This window comes from Rhinolophus ferrumequinum, chromosome 19 (assembly GCF_004115265.2).
Source record: "Rhinolophus ferrumequinum isolate MPI-CBG mRhiFer1 chromosome 19, mRhiFer1_v1.p, whole genome shotgun sequence".
Taxonomy (NCBI): Eukaryota; Metazoa; Chordata; class Mammalia; order Chiroptera; family Rhinolophidae; genus Rhinolophus; species Rhinolophus ferrumequinum.
The window spans coordinates 6,727,946-6,743,077 of NC_046302.1; the positions used below are offsets into that span (position 1 = coordinate 6,727,946).

Here is a 15,132-nt window from a genome sequence, read left to right on the forward strand (position 1 = left end):
AGTTTATTTCATCAGATATAAGTATGGCTACACTCAATTTTCTCTGGATGCCATTTTCTTGGAGTATCATTTTCCTATCCTATCACTTTGAGTCTATATTTGTCCTTGTAGCTGAGATGTGTCTCTTGATTGCAGGATATGGTTGGGTTTTATTTTTTTATCCAATTTGCTACCCTGTGCCTTTTTATTGGTGAGTTCAGTTCATTTACAGTTAGGGTGATTATTGATATATGAGGATTTTCTATTGCCATTTTATCTTTTCTTTTCTGGTAGCTTGGTGTCTCCATTATTTCTTTGCCTTTGTGTTTCTGGCTGTTATTTTAGTTTGGTGGTTTTCTATAATTTTTTCCCTTTCTTTTCTTCTTTTTACCTATGCTATGTGTCGCAGTTCTGGATTTTTTTGAGTGGTTACCATTAAGTTTTCGCAAAAGAAAGTTTAATATGTACTGTAGTTCTTTTTCTTCAGCATGCATCTTATCTCCATTCTCCTTTGCAAATTCAGCTGTTTACCTTTCCCTTTTATGTTTTAGTTGTCACCAATTATCCCTATTTATGCTATGAGCTTATTTCCAAGTTGCAGTAACAATTGTCTTCTTCTCTTTTTCATTTTTATGTTTTTATCTCCTAAATTTTGTGTCATATTTAAGTATATAGTGCCTATTCTAAATAATGGTTACCATCTCCTGCTTCCATCTGTCTGTTAATCATCTTATTCATAGTTTTGTATCATTTTGTCTTTTCATTTGAGGTAGAATAACCGCCTTCAATATTTCCTGTAATGCAGGCCTTGTGGTGGAAAATTTCCTGCACTTCTGTAGCTGGAAAGGTTTTTATTACTCCTTCATATCTAAAGGATAACTTTGCTGGATATATTATTCTTGGGTGATAATTTCTCTTTCAGTAGTTTGAATATTTGATTGCACTCCCTTCTGGCTTGTAGAGTTTCTACTAAAAAATCTGATGATAATCTAATGGGCTTTTCTTTGTAGGTTACCATCTTCTTTTCCTGGCTGCTTTGAGAAAAATTCTTTCTTTGTCATTAATTTGGACAGTTTCAGTATAATATGCCTTACAGAAGGCCTTTTTGGAGTGAGATAATTAGGTGTTCTGTTTGATTCTTGGATTCAAAGATCCAGTTCTTTTCATAGGTTTGGAAAGTTTTAATCAACTATTTGTTTGAATAGGCGCTCTGTTCTCTTTTCCCTCTCTTCTATTTCTGGTATACCCAATATTCTTATATTGCTCTTTCTGATGGAGTCTGATAGTTCTTGTAGAGTTCTTTTATTTCTTTTAACTCTCTGGTCTCTCTCTTTTATCTGTGTCATTTCTGGATTTTTATCTTTGATATCACTAATTCTTCCCTCCATCTGGTCAGCTTTATTTCCTAAGATTGCTATTACATTCTTCATTTCTTTTTTTTTTTTTTTGAGTTCTTCATCTCCAGAATTTCTATTTGATGCTTTTTTAAAATCTCAATCTTTTTGGTAAAGTATTCATTTTGTTCATTGATTTTATTTTTGAGTTCATTCAACTGCCTATCTAAGTTTTCTTGCATCTTGTTGAGTTTTTTTCAGAACAGTACTCTTAAATTCTCTGTCTTTTAAGTCATATATTTCCATGTTTTTAAGATTATTTTCTGGAGATTTTGCATTTTCTTTCTCGGTTGCCTCGTTTCCTTGGTTGTTCATGGCATTGGATGGATTATTTCTCCTCCTAGGCATTTTATGGGAATGAGTTCTGCAGTAGTTTGATACAAAGATGTATTTCTTTTGTTTTCCTGTATGTGTTGCTGGGAAATTTTATTTTCCCTTGCCCTGTTCTGGTTTCTGGCAGTAGAAGAATCCCTGGGGAGGTGGGCATCTCCTCTGTAACCAGGTCATCTCAGTCTCAGGGCAGCACCACTGTGAGAGAATGTGTTGGGAGACGGGATACTGAGCCTCTAAAATTCCAGTGCTACCCATGTAGCCAGATTCAGGGCTGTGCTACCTGAGTTATCCTAGGTAACTCCACTGGGACCAGATGCAAAAGGTGGGGGCAGAGTGGGCTGGGAGAGGCCATCTTGTGTTTGTGGCTTTGTTCTCTGTGTAATATCTCCACTCTTGTCACTGGGATAAGCTACAGTGTGTGTCTGTCACTTAGGAACTATTTTTCCAGTTCTTAGGGATGTAGCTATTCTGCTCTGTAACCCAATAGTCACTGCTACAGTTTCTTCTGGGGACTGCTGCTAGCTCTGGGAGGGTGGGGTGAGGAAGCCATCTCCATGGCTTTGTTTTCTGCCTGGCAATGAGGGCTGCCAGAACACACTTCTGTATTTGGTCTCTGCCCTGAGGTCTTTGCCCCAGTCGTTGGATTCAGATGTATTATATGCTGATCACTCAGGCAGGATTGCTCAGGCCCCAGAGAATGTACCCGCAGCCGGAATCCTCCCCTATCCCAGGACCCTCAGTGAGCTCTGGGCTGCGTCTACAACACCCCTCTTGGCTCTTCACCTTTCCCTCCTCTCCTGTTTTACCCAATTCACCCACCTTCAGATGTTTCCATGTGTGGATCTCTCAGATAAATTTGTGTGTTAAGCAGGAAAACTTTGTTGAATTATAGCTGCTCAACTTGTTGTAACTTCAAAGGGAGAGATTAAATCCCTCATGCCACCATGTTTCAGATGTCACCCAAAATTGTTTTCTAAGGTGGCTATACCATTCTGCATCACCATCAGCCATGTATGAAAGTTCAAGGTACTTTGCACCCTTTCATCCTCTCAATCCTTTCAATATTGCCACTTTTAAAATTTTGGTCATTCAAGTAACTTGTTAGTAATGCTTCACTGTGGTTTTTAATTTGCATTGCCCTGATTACTAATGGTATTGAGCAACATTTTATGGTTTTATTGGCTGTTCACATATTGCCTTTGTAAGGTGTCTGTTAAAAATTTTTGCCTATTTTTTAATGAATGGGTTTCTCACTTATTATTAAGTTGCAAGACTTTCCTTTAAACTCTGGGCCCATACCCTTTGTCTGATATGTGTTACACAAACATTTTCTCTCACTCTCTAAATCATCTTTTCATTTTTTTAAATAAAGTCAATATTATTATATTTTTCTTATATTGTTTGAAGGTTTTGTGCCCTTTTTAAGAAATCCTTATCTAACCCTTTGTCACATCCTGTTTTCTTGTAGAGATTTTAGAACACTTTAAAATGTTGGCTTCTACATTTAGCTTCTATGTTCCATTTTATAATGTGTGTGTGTGTGTGTGTGTGTGTGTGTGTGTGTGTGTGTGTGTGTGTTGTGAGGCAATGGTTAAGGATAAATTTATTCCCCAAACTGATATTCAGTTGTTACAGAAACTATTCTTTGAAATGACTTTTTTTTTCCCCATTGAATTACCTTGGGAACTTTGCCAAAAATTAATTGACTATGTATGTTTGCATCTGGTTTTGGATACTCCGGTCTGTTCCACTGATATATATGTTTATTCTTCTGCCAATACCACTCTTGATTATTTTATTTTCATTATAATTCTTGAAAACAAATAGTGCAAGTCCTCCAAACTTGTTCTTCTTTTTCAATTTTTTTTGGCTGTTCTAGGTCATTTTCATGGGTTCTGAGAATTATACTACCAATAGTTTCTAATATTTATTCATCCTTATGTTCTTTGGTTCTGAAGCACGGGCAGTCTATTCTGCTAAAAGACTACATTACTAGTTCACCTTCTTTTTAGATAAACATGGACATGTGACAAATTTTGGGGCAATCAGATACAAGCATAGAGCTTCCATGAAGGCTCTTTCAAAGGTTGGGGGAGAGGCAAGTACTCTTTCGCTTTTCCTTTACATTTTTCCTTTTTCACTTGTTTGCAATGTAGAAACAATGACAAGAACTTTAACAGATACCTTACACTGTGTGGTGACTTCGAAGATGTAAGCCAGCATAGAAGAGTAGAAAAGTAAAAGGTAGAAGTCCTTCATTATTTTTTGTTTCCTTTTTTAATCCATAGAGTCACCATACCAGAAGTTGTATGTTCCTTTATGTAAGGAAAACATAAATTTCTATCTTGCTTAGTTTACTGGTATTTTGTGTTGTTCTGTTGTATGTAACCAAACCCATTCCTAACTGACACAGGTTCTATGATACTTTTTTTCTAGTCACCCATTTAAAAAAAAAAAAAAAGGAGCTGTATCTTTGCCTGTTCCCAATGTAGTGCAGATCAATTTTTCTCTGCTTTTTTTTTTTTTGGATTCATGTCCTTGTTGATGGGAGCTATTTTGAATTTCTGCATTAAAATGAGAGAAGTCCCAGATAATGATGGCTTATATTATCTTTAGTGTGCTTGTTGTTTATCTACCCAGCACCCATTCCTCTTCCACCCACTTCAAATAGTCCTGAAAGATTATTGGTGTGTCCATTCCTCCCCAATCAGCTCATATACTTGAGAAAAAACTGATCCCTAGCTCCAGGGTGGTCCTTTTGGCTTATGTCAATTAATATATCCTATTGCCCTCATCAAAGATAGCCATTCACCAGTTCTTACAGTACTCTATGACTACCAAAACTGCAAAAGACTTAGTGAAGATATGGCACCATTAAGCAGTTGAATCAAGAAATCCTGTACTATTTCCCGCTGTCAGGATGAGGAGGCGGAGGTCGGCGTTCGGGTCCGTCTCTGCCCGCGGCTGTGGCGGCGCCGGCGGCTCCAGCCTTAGCGGTTCCTCCCTGGGCGGCGGCGGCGGCGGCTCCGTCGACGCCTCCTCCGCCAGCTGAGTCCGCGGGAGCCCGGGTCGCCGCTTCCCCGTCCATCTCCTCTCCCCGAGGCCCGCCGCCTGGCCATGGCGCAGCCGGGCCCGGCTTCTCAGCCTGACGTTTCTCTTCAGCAACGGGTAGCAGAATTGGAAAAAATTAATGCAGAATTTTTACGTGCACAGCAGCAGCTTGAGCAAGAATTTAATCAAAAGAGAGCAAAATTTAAAGAGTTGTATTTGGCTAAAGAGGAGGATCTGAAGAGGCAAAGTGCAGTGTTACAAGCTGCACAGGATGATTTGGGACACCTTCGAACACAGCTCTGGGAAGCCCAGGCAGAGATGGAGAATATTAAGGCCATTGCCACAGTCTCTGAGAATACCAAGCAAGAAGCTATAGATGAAGTGAAAAGACAATGGAGAGAAGAAGTTGCTTCACTTCAGGCTGTTATGAAAGAAACAGTTCGTGACTATGAGCACCAGTTCCACCTTAGGCTGGAGCAGGAGCGAACACAGTGGGCACAGTATCGAGAATCCGCAGAGAGGGAAATAGCTGATTTGAGGAGAAGGCTGTCTGAAGGTCAAGAGGAGGAAAATTTAGAAAATGAAATGAAAAAGGCCCAAGAGGATGCTGAAAAACTTCGGTCTGTTGTGATGCCCATGGAGAAGGAAATTGCAGCTTTAAAAGATAAACTGACAGAAGCTGAAGACAAGATTAAAGAGTTGGAGGCCTCAAAGGTTAAAGAACTGAATCATTATCTGGAAGCTGAGAAATCTTGTAGGACTGACCTAGAGATGTACGTAGCTGTTTTGAATACTCAAAAATCCGTTCTACAGGAAGATGCTGAGAAACTGCGGAAAGAATTGCATGAAGTTTGCCACCTCTTGGAGCAAGAGCGACAACAACACAACCAGTTAAAACACACGTGGCAGAAGGCCAATGACCAGTTTCTGGAATCGCAGCGTTTGCTGATGAGGGACATGCAGCGAATGGAGATTGTGCTAACTTCAGAACAGCTCCGACAAGTGGAAGAACTGAAAAAAAAAGATCAGGAGGAAGATGAACAACAAAGACTTAATAAGAGAAAGGATCACAAAAGAGCAGATATTGAAGAAGAAGTAAAAATACCAGTCGTGTGTGCTTTAACTCATGAAGAATCTTCAGCCCAGTTATCAAATGAAGAGGAGCATCTAGATAGCACCCACGGTTCAGTCCATTCTTTAGATGCAGATTTACTGTTGCCCTCTGGAGATCCATTCAGTAAATCGGACAGTGACATGTTTAAAGATGGACTCAGGAGAGCACAGTCTACAGACAGCTTGGGAACCTCAGGCTCACTGCAATCCAAAGCTTTAGGCTATAACTACAAAGCAAAATCTGCTGGAAACTTGGACGAATCAGATTTTGGACCGTTGGTCGGAGCAGATTCGGTGTCTGAGAACTTTGATACTGCCTCCCTCGGGTCACTGCAAATGCCAAGTGGATTTCTTTTAACCAAAGATCAGGAAAAAGCAATCAAGGCAATGACACCAGAACAAGAAGAGACGGCGTCGCTCCTCTCCAGTGTCACCCAGGGTGTGGAAAGTGCTTACGTGTCCCCCAGTGGTTACCGCTTAGTCAGTGAGACAGAGTGGAATCTCCTGCAGAAAGAGGTACATAATGCTGGAAATAAACTTGGTAGACGTTGTGATATGTGTTCCAATTATGAAAAACAGTTACAAGGAATTCAGATTCAGGAGGCTGAAACAAGAGACCAGGTGAAAAAACTACAGGTGATGCTAAGGCAAGCAAATGACCAGTTAGAGAAGACAATGAAAGATAAACAGGAACTAGAAGACTTCATAAAGCAGAGCACTGAAGATTCAAGTCATCAGATTTCTGCACTTGTCCTAAGAGCCCAAGCATCTGAGATCTTACTTGAAGAGTTACAGCAGGGGTTTTCCCAAGCAAAGAGGGATGTTCAGGAACAGATGGCAGTGCTGATGCAGTCACGGGAACAGGTTTCAGAAGAGCTGGTGAGGTTACAGAAAGATAATGACAGTCTTCAGGGAAAGCATAGCTTGCATATGTCATTACAGCAAGCAGAAGACTTCATTCTCCCGGATACTATAGAGGCACTCCGGGAGTTGGTACTGAAATACCGGGAGAACATCATTAATGTGCGGACAGCAGCAGACCACATGGAAGAGAAGCTGAAGGCCGAGATCCTTTTCCTAAAAGAGCAGATTCAAGCAGAACAATGCTTAAAGGAAAACCTTGAAGAAACCCTGCAGCTGGAAATAGAAAACTGCAAGGAAGAGATAGCTTCCATTTCTAGCTTAAAAGCTGAATTGGAAAGAATAAAAGTAGAAAAGGGACAGTTGGAATCCACATTAAGAGAGAAGTCTCAACAGCTTGAGAGCCTTCAGGAAATGAAAATCACTTTGGAAGAACAGTTAAAGAAAGAGACTGCTGCTAAGGTTACCATTGAACAACTAATGTTTGAAGAGAAGAACAAAGCTCAGAGGTTGCAGACAGAACTAGATGTCAGTGAACAAGTCCAGAGAGATTTTGTAAAGCTTTCTCAGACCCTTCAGGTGCAGTTAGAGCGGATCCGGCAAGCAGACTCGTTGGAGAGAGTCCGGGCAATTCTGAATGACACCAAACTGACAGACATTAACCAGCTCCCTGAGACATGACGCCTCATAGCAGGACTCTAGTCTGCACTTTGGGTTTTTAACTCATCTTTAGAGCAACATTAATTATTATTTAACTCTTAACTGAAGAAGTCACAATAAGGAAGATTGGAGAAATGCTTATTTCTAGTGGGAGAAGACTGTGCAGCACAGGAACAGCAGTCTTGGTCATTTGCAGCAGAAAGACCTTTCAAATAGGAACAGTAATGAAACTGCAGACTTGATTCCAGCAGGTGTCGGATCAAATTTGGTGATGGAGAAAGCGCTGTTTCCTGGCCTGCATTACCCAACATTTCCCTACCCTAAAGCACCATCCCAGTAGTGTGTGGAATTACATTTCCCGTTCATAGGTATTGGAAGAGAATTTTTTCTGTTGTCTAGAGTTCATCAGTAATAGTATTCAGTTAGCAGACAGGTGTAATATGCTGTATGAATATTTTATATTAAAATATGAAGTTTGAGAGCAGGCCATTGGCTAGTGACTGTATTTCGTAGCTCAGTGTTTTTTTTTTTAACCATTTTACCTTGCGTTGGAGGACCTTAAATGCTACTGAAACTTGCCTGAGAACCATAAGACGGTGGCAAACAAAATCAATTCAAGAAATGAATTATGAGAATTTGAAAACTTGGCTGGGGCTGTATGTATTGGAAGTTGAGGTTAAAGGAGAAGCACAAGACACTGTTTGGAAGCACTTTTTCTGCCGCCTGGATGAATTTTGTGGGCCCACAGGTACCTGGATCAAGCTGAACTGGTACCAGCTACTCTTTTGAAAACTGTTTTAGATATTGGATCAGTGGAAAAATAATAATAAAGCAAGCTGTACTGACAACATCTAGTATTTATAAATTTATAAGGCTGCTGCTTATTTTCAACCCAAATCAGTGGGCCAGAGTAATGTTTGTTTTAAAAGTGTCAAATATAAAAATGGTGATAATTACGTTTGACAGATAACCTATTTTGTATTTTTCTTTTATAATTTAGACCTGGAGTGTGATAATGCTTGTGAAGTTGGGAAAAACCCAGTTCGTACATTCATGAGTTTAGAAATCTGCTTGTCATTTCTGTGAGGTTAGATTCCTTTCTCACGTGGAGAAAATGTCAGTGAACAGGCCCCCTTTGCCGTGGCCTGAGGAAGTGGTGCAGAAAGCAGAGTGGATTCCTGTTTGCTGTTTACCTGCTGCCGCACTATTAGCCAGTGGAAGGCTATACTATTAATTCATCACACAGATGGTTCAAAAGTAAAACTGTTTTCAAATAATTTTTGTGATTGGTATTATGTAACAACAGGGTACTTGAAGGGAATCAAGTGGATTAAGTAAATTTGATTGGCTCACGTAAAGCTACCAACCTACAGTTTAAAGTGAATTGTCTTATAAATGAAGTCGTTATGGACTAGCCCTAAAGATCTTTACTTCTGTCTTCCGTGGGACAAGGTAAGGACTACATACCTCATTCCTTGGGTTATTGTTACTGTCTTGCATTCATGATTATGAATTTAAAGGTAAATACTAATTATGGAAATAGTGTTAAAAAAAAAAAAAAAAAAAAGAAATCCTGTACCCCACTTCACAATTGGACTTTCAGGCACATAAGCCAATAAGTCCTTACTATTAATTAATCTAGTATAAATGAGTCATGTACACTATAAAGATACGTGATTGATAAACAATAAGTTCATTCATTAAGCTCTTTAAGGAAGTAGAGAAAGAGCTGGGACTGCAGGCACTTGGAGGTCAAGGAGGTTTGTCTCTCAGTGCTTTCTCTTGGTATTTGTAAAAATCCATTGCCTAACATGCAGGGTTTCTATATCGGGAATGAAGAGTAGCAGAATATGCCACTCCAAAATTTGATACTTTGGCATAGGGATCACTTTTAGTTGAAGGCAACTGAGAAGAAACAGATACAAGAAAAGCTCCCTTCTCTCCCCCTATATGCCTAAAAGCAGGTCCAAAACTTTAGAGGTGTCTCTTTTCCTCTCTGCCAGGAAAGAGAAAGTTTAATCACTGGAGATAATATTTGAACATATTAGCCTGGAGATGGCACTAGAGAAATCTACATAACAAATTTTACTAACTAGACTTTATCTAACAGTTTACCTTCCCACAGTTTGCTGACCTTGGAAGCCTAAAACTGTCTTGTTTTGTTGTTTCTCCACAAATTTATTATTTGTTAATTATGCTATGTAAACCAGAGTTCTAAGCCACCTCTTTGAGGCAGTCATTTTTCCCTGGGTATCTCCCATGTGTACCTATATACATGTTAATAAACTTCTGTGTTTTTCTCTTGTGAATTTTTTTTTATCACAGGGGTCTCAGCCAAGAACTCAGAAGACCAGAGGAAAAAATATTTTTCTTCCTCTACTAGAGTACACTCCAAAGGAATTGGAATAATCTTCTCAAATTTGATTTTTTTATCCTCATTTTTATGGTGGATTAATTACTTTGATGTGAAGTTACTTTACTTTATTTGCATTTTTTCAAATCTCTTTTAATGTCTGTCTTAATAGAAGACAGCTGGACTTTCATAACTACTTCTGTGTCAACACTGTGGCAATATCACATGTCATGTAGCCTCTGGAAAGCTGAAGATGTTTTAAGTAGATAGTCTTCAGATCAGGAGATTTAGTTTGAGGTATTTACATGCATATTTTCTGTCTTAATTTGCTCAAGTTGAAACTCAACTGGCAATAATGACTCCGAGGAGATTTTAAAAATTATCTCTCCCAAATTTCATCTCTTGCTTCTAGCACTTCCTTCCAGATTAGGAGGATGTTATGCACATGTCACAAAGTATTCATGATGGTATCAGAGAGTCAATTAGAAAGGAGAAAACAAATGGAAGGACACCCACATTTTGTTCCATCCTTTTATTGTAAAATCAAAAAGTGTTCATCTGTTTTGTTCCTAGTTCTTATGCTTTTCCTTCCAAATTTTGGGGATATTCAAAGTGTTCAATATTTCCTTAACTTCAGACCACACTGTACTGTTCTCTCATGAATGGAAGTTGTGTGGAGGAATAGGTTGAGAGTTATTTTTCCAGTAAGTCTACACGTATACATAGAGGGAGATAGATTAATTTTAGATCAATTGGAATTTTTACATATATATTCTATAATAATAATAATTATAATGATTAACTTATCACTAAACCCTTGCTTTATCTCCTTTAAAACTCCTATGAATACGTATAAAGAGAATAGTATTAACCCATTTTCTGGATGAGGAAATAAATAATCTGAAAGGTTAAGAGATTTCTTAAGGTTAATCAGGTATTAAATGATGAAGCTGAGATTTGACTTATGTCTGATTTCCAAATTTATTCATTTTCTGCTTTGCCATATTGCCTGTAACTTCTGGCAATTATTAGTTTAAAATCCATCTTGTTGCAATGCACAGAGGCTGAGAATTTTCCTGAAGGGAATGGATTAGCCATGTCACGTTCTTACACTTGGTTGGTATTTGGTACTATCACTAGGAACTGTCTAAATGGAATTGAGTAGAACTAGAAGAGCCTGCTCAGAGGGTGAGCAACATTTTAGAACTGAATTTACATGTATAGAATAGTCCAATATTGTTGTTTTTTGTTTTTGTTTTTTTGTGTGTGAGCAGCACATCCAAGATGGCAGAGTAAATAAACACTATGCTTGCTTCCTTCCATGAACACATTAAAATTACAACTAAAGTATGGAACAATCAACCTGGGAGCCACACCAAAAGTGGTAAGATGGGGAAAAGATGCGGAACAGGCTGGCCGCAAACCTCCATATGAAACTGAGAATCAGGAGCAATATGTGACAGTGGAGGTTCCTTCCAGAGGAAGGAACTCAGCCCCACACCAGGCTCCCTAACCCAGAGTACTAGTGCTGGGAAGAGGAGCCCCACAATATCTTGCTGTGAAAAACAGTGGGGATTCCAACCATCTGGATGGGATGGCAGGCTGTGGGAAACCCAGATGTCCTCTTAAAGGGCCTGTGTACAGATTGACTCACCTGAAGGCATTCACCTTAAGCTCCAGTGGAGTTATGGTGACTTGGGGGGCATCAGAGGCATATAGGAGGCAGACTGTGGTGTGCAGTTGCAATGCAAATGCTGGAGGACAGTTGCCATTTTCCCTGTGTTAGTTCCTCCTCACGTGCAGCCAGTAGGTGGGTGCCATACTTCCTGTGTTGAGCCCTCTCCCACATGGACAAATCTGAATCTGAATTGGTCTGATGAGCTCCACTGGGTCCCAGCTCCTGCTATGCTGGAGGAACTTTTTTGGCAAGCAGCCAACCCCATTCACATTGCACTATTTCCTGGAAACCTATCTGAGTTTGTGGGCCCCAGGTAGGCAGTGACTGGCTTCAGTGTGCTCTGAGACTTATGCCGAGTAGCTCCAGGCTCAGCAGTTGCACCAAACTAGAATCTACATTAACCTGGTGACCACAATTCTTTCCACTCTAGTGAGTCCCTGAGACCCTCTCTCACCCAACTTGCACACCACACAAGGCTTTATAATGGCTGAATCTGAAAGAAGCTGGCAGGTAGCAGCAAGCCTCAGGGTGTCCTGGCTTTTTGCTGGGCTACATCAGGCCCAGTACTCTTGGCAGCCATTCTCGGTTTGCAGTATGATCTCTCCCATGCACCTCCAACTTTAGCAGAGGCAGTGAACAATTGTGGATCACTTTGTAGCTTTTACCAGGTAGTCCCTGGCTGATCACAAGCAGTGGCTGACCTGGGCCTGCAGCAAAGCCCTTCCCAAGAAGCCTCAGAAAAAACATACTTGGATGTTGGCTTAAGATCACAGCAGAGCACCACCCAATTAGCCCAAGTGGCACACAAAAAGTGCATTCTCAACAGGCAAAAGCCCAGTGGGGCGAATCCCACTCAATGGCATAGCAGCCTGTAAGCTGTGGAAGTGGCCAAACCCCACAGCTAATCAGCCTGAGGGTCAATACGACCTACTGATGCACCAAGTAATCAAGTCTTAATCAGAATGGAGGCACACAAAACCTATTCAAGGGACATTCCTGGAGCACCCAGAGCAGGTGACCAGGGAGACTGTTCCACTGGGCCCCACAGGACACCTACTACCTAAGGCCACCTGGCCAAAACTGGGAGACATAACAAATCTACCTAATACATAGAAACAAAGAGAGAGAAGCAGCCAAAATGAGGAAACAAAGTAATGTGTCCCAAATCAAAGAATAGGAGAAAACTCCAGAAAAGGAAATAAACAAAATGGACGCAAGCAACCTACCAGAGGCAGAGTTCTAAAAAATGTTTATAAGGATGCTCAAAGAACTTAGTGAGAACTTCAACAAAGAGATAGCAAGCATAAACACACACACACACACACACACACACACACACACAAAACATGAAAACCATAAAATAGAATAAGTCAGGAGTGAAGAATACAGTAACTGAAATGAAGAATGCATTATAAGGACTCACCAGCAGACTAGATGAAGCAGAGAATTGAATCAGTGATTTGGAAGACAGGGTAGCATCAAACACCCAATTGGAACAGCAAAAAGAAAAAAAAAAGAATTGAAAAAATGATCATAGTTTAAGAGACGTGTGAGACAACATCAAGTGTAACAACATTTGGATCATAGAAATACCAGAAGGAAAAGAGAGAAAGCAAGGGATTGAGAACCTATTTAAAGAATAATGACTGAAAAATTTCCTAACCTGGCAAAGGAAATAGACACACAAGCCCAGGAAGCTTAGAGTCCCAAACAAGATGAAACCAAACAGGCTGACAGCAAAACATTACAATTAAATGGCAAAGATTAAAGACAAAAAGAGACTCCTAAAAGCAGCAAGAGAAAGGCAACTAGTAACTTACAAGGGAGCTCCCATAAGATTGTCAGCTGATTTCTCGACAGAAACTTTGCAGGCCAGAAAGGATTGGCATGAAATATTAAACATGATGAAAAGCAAGGACCTACAACTAAGGTAAGTCTACCCATTAAGGCTATCCTTTAAAACTGAAGGACAGATAAAGAGCTTCTCAGACAATAAAAAGCTAAAAGGAGTTCATCACCACCAAACCAGTGTTAAAAGGAATGTTACAGGGACCTCATTAAGACAGAAAAAAAAAATAAATTGTGAATAATAAAATGGCAATAGCTACATATCTATCAACAATTACTTTCAATGTAATTGGATTAAATGCCTCAATCAAAATACATAGGAGGGCTGAATAGATAAGAAAACACTTACATATGCTGCCTACAAAAGACTCACTTCTGATTGAAAGACACAAACAGATGGAAAAAGATATTTCAAGAAAATGGAAACAACAACAACAAAAAGCTGGGGTAGCAATATTTATGCCAGACAAAACAGACTTTAAAACAAAGGCTATAACACAAGACAAAGAAGGACTCAGTATTCCACTTCTGGGTACTAATTTGAAGAAACACAAAATGTTACTTTGAGGGGATGTGTGCATCCATATGTTCATTGCAGCATTGTTTACAATGGCCAAGATGTGGGGGAGCCTGGGGTCCATTGATGGATGAATGGATAAAGGGGGCTGGTGGTACATATATACAATTGAATATTGCTCAGCCATGGAAGCGAATGGGTTCTTGCCATCTACCACAGCATGGATGGATCTGGAGGGTATTGTGCTGAGTGCAGCATCAGACAGAGAAAGACAGATACAGTATGATTTTATTTGTATGTGGAATATAAAGAATAAAATAAACAAAACAGAAACAAACTCATAGATACAGAAAACATTTTGATGGTTGCCAGATGAGAGGGTTTTGGGAGTGTGGGTGACAAAAAGTGAAGGGATTAAGAAATAAAAATTGGTTATTACAAAGTAGTCATGGGGATGTAGGGTTTAGCTTAATAACTCTGTAGGGTGTCAGACAGGTACTAGATTTGTTGGGATGATAGATGGGAGGGGCTTTGGGGCCAGGGTGCAAAAGGTGAAGGGATTAAGAAGTACAAATTGGTAGGTGCAAAATAGTCATGGGGATATAAAGCAAAGCATAAGGAATATAGTCAATGTTATAGTCATAACTATGTATATTGCCAGGTGGGTACCAGACTAGTCAGTAGGGTCACATCTTAAATTATATGAATGTGTAACCACTATTCTGTAATGTACAATAATGATGAATGTCAATTGTAATTGAAAAATTTGAAAAAGGGGGAAAAGGTGAAGGCATATAAGAGGTCCAAATTTCCATGTATAAAACAAATATGTTATGGGGATGTAATATGCAGCTTAGGGAATATAGTCAATAATGTTGTGATAGCATAGTATGGTGTCAGATGATTGCTGGACTTATGGTGATCACTTCTTTAGATATATAAATGTTGAATAACTATGGTTTATCCCTAAATCTAATATAATATTGTATGTTAGCTATATTTTTAATAAAAATCTTTTAAAAAGGAAAATAACGAATGTTCTGTTATTTGTTTTCTTTTAAGAGAAAAAGAAAAGAATAGATCAAGGTTGGGCATCAAAACCAAAACCTGGGAAATTACTTTCTCTAGAGAAGTTAAGCAATGGGATGCTTTCCCATCTGCCTTTATAAATTGTCATAATCTTACTTTGAAGATAATGTTTGAAGCAATTGACATCTCATATCCTTTTCTACCAATTGCATCAAAGTCACATTTTAATTTTTTTTAAAGAAGTGTTTTATTGATGAGATCTTTAAGTCAGAGAGAACTTGATTCAAATTCAAGTTCTCCTAATGACTTATGGTAA

The 15,132-nt window shown here is 39.3% G+C and overlaps 1 protein-coding gene across 2 annotated transcripts; it reads left to right on the plus strand.

Moving 5' to 3' along the window:
* Positions 1 to 4,626: 4,626 nt before the first annotated feature.
* On the plus strand, positions 4,627 to 8,356 carry LOC117011917 (rab GTPase-binding effector protein 1). Of its 2 annotated transcripts, XM_033087700.1 has the most exons (2): positions 4,627 to 6,386; positions 6,492 to 8,356. In XM_033087700.1, exons 1-2 carry the CDS (start codon positions 4,824 to 4,826, stop codon positions 7,410 to 7,412), a joined length of 2,484 nt encoding a protein of 827 aa, XP_032943591.1. In that variant the 5' UTR covers positions 4,627 to 4,823; the 3' UTR covers positions 7,413 to 8,356. The 2 variants fall into 2 exon arrangements, with proteins under 2 accessions (XP_032943591.1, XP_032943590.1); XM_033087699.1 differs by having other exon boundaries at positions 4,627 to 8,356.
* The last annotated feature ends 6,776 nt before the right edge of the window (positions 8,357 to 15,132 follow it).

Bases quoted from the DNA above. Each gene is read 5' to 3' on its own strand.
- LOC117011917 (XM_033087699.1), top strand. From the start codon at position 4,824: ATGGCGCAGCCGGGCCCGGCTTCTCAGCCTGACGTTTCTCTTCAGCAA.